At 61.8% G+C, this 7,785-nt stretch overlaps 1 protein-coding gene across 1 annotated transcript; it reads right to left on the bottom strand.

Moving 5' to 3' along the window:
- Positions 1–474: 474 nt before the first annotated feature.
- FAAP100 (Fanconi anemia core complex associated protein 100) lies at positions 475–7,227 on the bottom strand. The gene is given in 6 exon segments (XM_023743730.1): positions 475–553; positions 556–1,132; positions 1,134–1,182; positions 1,236–1,643; positions 6,629–6,722; positions 7,164–7,227. Coding segments are annotated over 6 exon segments (1,260 nt in total). The 3' UTR covers positions 475–485.
- Positions 7,228–7,785: the final 558 nt, after the last annotated feature.

The raw sequence follows: 7,785 nt of genomic DNA, 5'->3' as shown, positions 1-7,785 counted from the left end.
ACAGAGAAGCACCAGTGACATCTGGAGTCACCTCCGCACTGAGCACGCCCGCACCGGCCGGCTCCCACCCACAGCCCAGGAGTCACCTCCCCACTGAGCACACCCGCACCGGCCGGCCCCCACCCACAGCCCGGGAGTCACCTCCGCACTGAGCATGCCCGCACCGGCCTGTCCCCCACCCACAGCCCGGGAGTGCAGAGCGGGGCGCTGGGGCGGCCCCAGCCACGGGCACCGGGTGATGGGTGTCCAGGCGACCGGCCACCTGGGAGCACCCCAGTCTTTGTGCTTTGGTCACAGGGAGCCCCCCCCGGGAACTCCAGCGGTGCCGGGGCAGGGCCAAGGCTCCCGGGTGGGCGACGAGGCAGGTGGACGGGCAGTGCCCCCAGGAGCAGCGACAGCCAGGCGGTCCCGCCCGGCCTGGTCCCGAGCCAGCTCCGTGGCCTCCGATAGCCGCCCAGGCAATGCCGCTCCTGCGCTGGACCTGCTCACAGCAGGAGGAGGCTGGGGCTGCGGAGCTGCTGGTACACCTGCAGGAGACGCTCGGCCGTGGCCTGGAGCTGGCCTCGTCCTCTGTGCACAGCCGGTCCCGCAGGGCCTGCACCTCCGGCAGCAGCGTCTCGTGGTTGGCCTGGATCTGGTGGAGATGCTGCACGAGGAGGTCGGGTGGGCTGGAGCCCCGGGCGGCCTGCTCCACCACCATCCTCTGCATGTGCCCGACGACAGCGTGGTGGGCCCTGCACATGTTGGCCAGCGACGAGCTCTCCACCTGGATCTCCACGGCCTGGACGGGCCCCGCCGGGCACAGGTTGGCCACCGCCACCTCGTGGACGATGAGGCAGATCTCGGTGCCGTCTGGGGCCACGGCCTGGACAGAGGTCAGGGCTCGGGCCCGCACAGCGTCCACGGTGGCACAGCACAGGGACACGCCTGAGTAACTGTCCCCCAGGGCAGCTCTGAGCAGCTCTGCTGACACCCGGATGGCGGCCACGGACGGCGGCAGGCACTTGGCGAACAGGGACTCGGACCCCACTGGCTCGCTGCCCGGCCACCAGCAGGTTTCCAGGAAGGTGCTCACGGGGTCGCTGGGAGGGTGGCAAGGCGCAGGGGCCTGCACGGGGTGGGGGTGAGGGGTGCGCAGCCAGGCCCGGGAAGCACAGGCCCTGCATGTCCACTGTGTGCTCGCTCACAGACACTCAAACAGCTGCACCTCCCACTGGGCGGGGCCCTGCGCCAACGCGATGAGCAGGTCGCCCAGCACCGTGAACGCGCACAGCGTGGTGTCGGGGAGCACACGGGTGTCTGGGTCCACAGGGGTCACGGGGGAGGGGGACTCGCTGTCCTCGTCGTCGTCCCCATCACTCTGGCTCACAGACCTGCAAGCCTGGTCCAAAGACAAGCAATAGATGCCCCTCCGCGCGCACAGGACGAGGAGGAGCGCCCGGCGAAGGGCCGCGGTCAGCTGCCTCGCCTCCCGGTCGTAGACGTAGACCAGCTCCCTCGGGCGGCCAGGAAGACCTCCGCGCCGAGGGGCAGCACCCGGGGCCCACCCGCCGTCAGGCCCCGACTGGCAGCTGAAGCCGGCCAGGTAGTGCACGGCAGAGCCCGCGAGCTGAGTGAGCCTCCACAGCGCCCCCTCTTGCAAACTCAGGGAACCGGAGACCCCGGCCGAGCAACGTGCCCCAGGTCACACCTGCACAGGGTCACACAGCCATGCCAGCGCCAGGGTGAGCAGGCCCAGCTCTCCCTTCCCACGCCCAGAGGCGGCCCAGCGGGTGCCCCTCTTTCTTCCTACTTCTCCCAACTCCGTGCCCCTTGGCTCCCCCGGGAACGGGCTGACATTCACCGTGATCAGCTCGCTTCCCCCTCTCCCCGCAGCCGAGAGCTAACTGTCCTGATTTTCTTCCAAGAACGGGCTCTGAATAGCCTCGCGGCACAATTAGGCACTCGGCCTGGCTCTCACACTCCGGCTCTGAAAAGAAATCAAATCAGGAAGCGGCCGCGTGGAAGTTCCCGGAGAGCCGCTCTGTGCGGGGAACAAAGCGCACACAGGATCGCCCGCTTAGCTGATGAGCTCCGGACCGGCCCCGCTGGCAGGGAGAAGCCCGCCCCCCCCCGCAATCAGCCCCCCAACCACCCCACCTCTCACCGGGGGCGGCTATTCTTGGTGCATGTGTGGGTGGCGATACCCTCCCCGCTCAGGCCTGGCCATGTGCAACTGCAGGCCGTCGTCCCAGCCTAGACGCCAGGGGTGAAGCACTGGGGGGGGGGGGTGTACCCCTCCCTCCCCCCCGCCGAGAGCAGCAAGTCCAGTGGGTTCATGGGAAGTCAAGGGGCCCAGGGTCACACAGCAAGTTCAGGCCGAGTTTCCTGCGGGTGCTCCTGCCTCGTACTGACCACACAGCTCGTTTAAGATGCACGGTCTTCGTGGCCGGAAAAGACTTGGGCTTCCAGCCGACTACAGAACACGGGCCCTGGCCGTGGGGCTCGGTTGGACTAAAGAACATGGGCCCTGGCCGTGGGGCTCGGTTGGGTGGGCGTTGTCCTGTGCACCGAAAGGTTGCCGGTCCGATTCCCAGTCGGGGCACATGCCAGGGCTGCAGGCTTGACCCCCGCTGGGGGACGTGAAGGATCAGCGACTGAAACATCAGTGTTTCTCTCTGTCTCTCCCCCTCACTTCCATTCTCTCTGAAAATCAACAGGGAAAAATATCCTCGGTTGAGATTAACAACAACAAAAAAGTAGGGCTGCGTCCGGTTCTCATTCAAAACTGGCCTCCACCTCTTAGCCCGAGCGTAGGACATAAACAACTAATTCGTGGCAGAAGACGAGAGACTGTTCCATCCGAAGCTGCAGCCCCCACGCCCCGGCCCCGGGGCACCGCGCCTTCTGGCCACCATCTACCCGGGGCACCGCGCTTTCTGGCCACCATCTAATTGCTGGTCGCTCTCCTCTCCGCAGGTGAAGGGGCAGGGACGGCTCCCGGCTGCCTGGTGGGTGCGCTCCTGGGAGGAGGAGGCCGCTCCTCCTGGGAGCACAGACTGTCCCGCTGCTGGGAGCGGCCGTGCTCTGGGCAGCCCCTCCGCCCAGCTCCAGGGCCACGCGCTGGGCAGGTGATCATGGGAACTGGAATTAGCATAGTCTGTCCAGAGGCCCTCGTGTTCCAGACACAGAAAATGAAATGAGTGGGCCGAGGCCACCACAACTGTGTTCCACTCTCCTCCGGGTAAGGCAGGGGAAGGGGCGGGCACGGGCCCCAGGGCTGAATCTAAAGGGATCTGTTTCACCGCTGCCCAGGTTACAGGCAGGGAGAGGGAGAGGGGGCTCGGGCTCAGAGAGGCAGGTGCGCTGGGGCTGGAAAGCTATGGCTGAGGCCCCTTCACTCTCCCAGTCCCCCCCCCCCCCCCCAGGCAGCAGCGTGGAGCAGTGGAGATGGTGCCAGCCCGGCAGGGTGATGAGGGCAGGTTCAAATCCCGGCCCGGCCACTCGCACACTAACAACCTCAAACCACAGAGATGGCAAAGATTTTTTAAAAATATATTTTTACAGAAAAAAAATAAAATAAAATACATTTTTACCTTTCAAATATATTTTTATCGATTTCAGAGAGGAAGAGAGAAAAAGAGAGAGAGAGAGAGAGAGAGAAACAGCCCATCAATGAGAGAGAATCATTGATGGGCTGCCTCCTACACACCCCCCACTGGGGATCGAGCCTGCAACTTGGGCATGTGCCCTGACTGGGAATCGAACTGTGACCTCCTGGTTCAGAGGTCAACACTCAACCACTGAGCCACACCGACCGGGCAAGATGGGCAAAGACTTAACCGCCCTTTTCTGTGCCAGGACGATGGGCACATGTATCACCCACTTGTTCTCTCGACAGCCTGCTGCGATCTGCTCTTGCCATTTTGCAGATGGAAAAACTGAGCCCAGAAGAGTTAAGTGACCAGGATCTTCTGAGTCTTGAATTTTTTTTTTTTCGTCCATAAAGTCAATGTGAGATCCCCATTTCAAAGGACTGTGGCAAGGATTAAATACGGGAACATGATGAGAATGACCAGCACAGCAACTGATAGCAGGCGACATGCAAGAATGTTCTCTTCAGAAATGCACCCACTCACGTGTCACTCTTTTCATTCATTCATTCATTCATTCATGCACTCCTTTATTTAAAAATCCTATATAATAAAAGGCTAATATGCAAGTTGTCCCCATGGGCAGGAGTTCGACTTACCAGGAGTTAGACATGGGCTGACCACCAGGGGGCAGCGGGGAACATGGCGAGCATCCACAATGCGGCGCTGGCAGTGGAAGCGCTGCCAGCCCCGATGGTCCCGGACGAGAGTGGGACCGTGGCAGGACGGTGGAGCAGGTGAGCGGGCGGCGCCAGGCCAAGATGGGTGCGAGCTGAGGCCCCTATCGCCTCACCAGTTGCCCACAGATAGCACTCGCTCAGCGATGGCGGCGGGGGGCAAGGGGGATGGGGATGGCGAGCGGGTGGCACCAGGCCAAAGCAGGTGCCAGCGGGGGCCCTGATCACCCCACAGATCGGCCCTGATCACTGGCCAGGCCTAGGGACCCTACCCGTACACAAATTTTGTGCACCGTGCCTCTAGTCTATATATATATATATATATATATAAGGCAGCTGCCGGGAGTCGGGGAAGACGGGGACGGAGCAGCCACCTGTGGACCCGGCACCATGAAGGCCATTTGATTAGAGCATGTCAGGGACGAGGAGGGGACAAAAGCCAGGCTGCAGCCGGCTGCAGAGAGAAGTGAATCAGCACAAGATCCAATGAATTCTACTCATCCCCCGACTCAGCTCAATGCCGCCGCCTCCGGGCAGCCTTCCGTAAGGCTGTCCCACATGTGAGCCAGGTGGTCCCCAGGGGAAGGGCTGTGTCTCTGTCGCCTGCATCCTGGCACACGCTGGTGCTCCCCGTTCAGATGGCAGAAGGAAACGCAGAGACTTTCCCAGAATCCTCTTCTCCCAAGCAATGAGTCATGCCTCCCCGGACAATTGCCGTGTCTGTATTGCTGGGAGATTATTAGTGCAATGAAGAGACCTAATATTGCATTAATTTGGTTGTGAATGATTTGTATTGTCACGGTCGTTAGCTCGGTGAGAGCGACGTTGTTTTAATTTAATCTGGCTCCTTGTGCATTCTGTCAAAACTTCCCCAAACAGTGCAACCGGAATCGAGTTTCAGAACAGACTGAATTCCAAGCTTATAGAAGGGGGGTGGGGGGAGCCCAGCCTGCAGCTGCCGCACTCCAGCCGCCACCTCCGGAGGGAGAGCACAGCCAGCAGGTGCTGACAGGGAGCCCTGCCACCCTGCGGGTTCCCTGCCACACCTGGGGGTTCCCTGCCACCCCTGGGGGTTCTCTGCCATCCTGGGGGTTCCCTGCCACCCCTGGGGGTTCTCTGCCATCCTGGGGGTTCCCTGCCACCCCTGGGGGTTCTCTGCCATCCTGGGGGTTCCATCGGGAGCCAGAGCCAGGCCCCAGGCCCCGCTTCTGCCATCTCTCCTGCTCCCAGGACGCCTGGCTCTCGGCTTCACAGGCTCGGTCCCAAAGACGGAATTTCTATTTCCATTCCACGTGATATTTAATGAAATGACTTCCAGGCCCCACGCGGCGTCTGAGCTGTGAAGCCACAGCCTCTGGATCCCCGCACGACCCCCAACGGCAGGCCCCTCACGTGGCTGCAGGAGCCGCCCCGCGTCTTTGAGACGTGCCCTCCTCAGGGGGCAGCGACAGCAGCTCTGCCCCCTCCTGCCCCGCCTCCCTCTCCAGTCCAGCTGTTCAAAAGCACCCGGGGCCCGGGAAGTCGATTGAGGGGCTGCTCACAGCACTTGTAGGAAAGGAAGTGAAACAGGACGGCTGGACAGCAGTGGGTGCAGCACACGGAGAGGGGCCGCTGGCAGGACACGGGCTGTGAGCGTCACGGGAAGGAGGGCTCTGCAAGGAACGGGAGGCTGCCTGGCCCGTGGCTCCACTGGTTGGAGCGTCGTCCGTGCACCGAAAGGTCTCAGCTTCAGTTCTCGGTCAGGGACACACCCAGGTCGATCCCTGGCAGGGAGTGGACAGGAGGCAGCCATGGATGTTTCTCTCTTTCCCCCTCTCCCTTCCTCTCTCTCTAAAGTCAATAAAAATAAATTTAAAAAATAAAAGAAGCCCAGCCGGTGTGGCTCAGTGGTCAAGCATCGACCTATGAACCAAGAGGTCACGATTCGATTCCCGGGGTCAGGGCACATGCCTGGGTCTCGAGCTTTGGGCTCGGTCCCCCGTGATGGCCATGCGGGAGGCGGCCAATCCGCGACTCTCTCATCACTGATGTTTCTCTCTCTCTCCCTTCCTCTTTCTGAAATAAAAACACAACCATATTTAAAAAGAAAATGAACGAAACACAAAGAATGCAGCTCTCCTCCCACCACCCTCGCAAGCTTTCTGAAAGGTGCATCGGCTGGCGTCCCCCGTCAGCCGGGACTCGGTGCGGGTTAGGGACAGAGTTCAGGTCCCTCATTATGGCACAAAGTCCCTCAAGGCCTGGCCCCCGTGCACCCTGGTCCCCACCCTCCCCACTGGAGAGCAGGGGGTCCGGCCGCCCCCTCGGGGCTCAGCTTACCGAGAGCTCGGCTGAGCGGCCAGTGCGTGAGGTCCCTGGGCCGCCTCCTGGCGACGCTGCTGCACCTGCTGACCTCCTGGGCGAAGAAGGGTCCCTGGGTTGTACAGAAGGAAGAAGTGACTGTTCTGGAAGCTTCTGCTCAGAGAAGCGAGCCCTCCAGTTTCTCAACCACTTGGCCACTCAGAACAGGAATTCCACCTACACCCCGAACGGCTCGCCAGGTCACCACCGGACCAGCATCAGACGGTCACTCCCGCGGCAGCTCAAAGCTGGACCACGGGAGAGCCAACAGCTTCATCAAACCCCGTCCCCACCACCCCCTGTGAACACCTGGGCAACTCAGGTGCCAAGAACACGGAAGAAGAAACCAACTGCGCGGTGGCAAGTCCACGTGAGGCCTGTCCCCGCCCTCGGCTGCCGTTCTGCCCTCGCCGAGCCCGGGAAGGGAGCGCAGCCTGGCCCAGAGCTGGGGACGCCGTGGAAGGAGGAGCCGGAGTCCACCCTCCCTCCAGGTTCCAGGCCCCGAAGGCCTGACCCCAGGTCACGGACAGTCTCCAGAAGGCCCTGCGGGTGAGCGGCGGCGGCGGCAGGATGGACATAGCGTCAGCCATTCAGTTAGCATCTGCGGCCACTCGCAGGTTAGCCAGGCTGGGACGAGGGGAAGAGGAGCGAGGGGAGAAGGCGGGGTGCAGAAGTGAGCCCATGGACCGGCCACCCTCAGGGACCATGATCTACACAACCACTCTCTCACTTAACCCCAGCAGCATGACCCTCCTGCAACAGTAGCTTCCCAGAGGCAGGCCCTCACTTGTTCATTCACTCAGTCACTCACTCATTCACTCATTAATTCACTCATTCACTCATCCATTCATTCATTCACTCACTCATTCACTCATCCATTCATTCCATAAACATTTACTGAGAGAATCCAGAGCGCCACGCCCGGGCCAGATGCTGGCTGAGGTACTACGGGGACAGCAGACCCTTCCCTGACCTCAGGGGACTCACACCTGGAGGGAGGGGGGGTCAGAAAAGGGATGGGCAGGTGTGATTCCGTATGTGAATCCCCGGAGCAGGTACTGCGGAGCCCTGGGCACGGGGGCACCTCTCACCAGTCGTGCCCGGTCTTGGGAGGCGCCTGGACAGGTGAGCTCAGG

The sequence above is a fragment of the Myotis lucifugus genome, unplaced genomic scaffold (genome assembly GCF_000147115.1).
Source record: "Myotis lucifugus unplaced genomic scaffold, Myoluc2.0 scaffold_409, whole genome shotgun sequence".
In the NCBI taxonomy this organism is placed as follows: Eukaryota; Metazoa; Chordata; class Mammalia; order Chiroptera; family Vespertilionidae; genus Myotis; species Myotis lucifugus.
The sequence above is the reverse complement of the archived record's forward strand: the minus strand, read 5'-3'. Positions and strand labels throughout refer to the sequence as shown.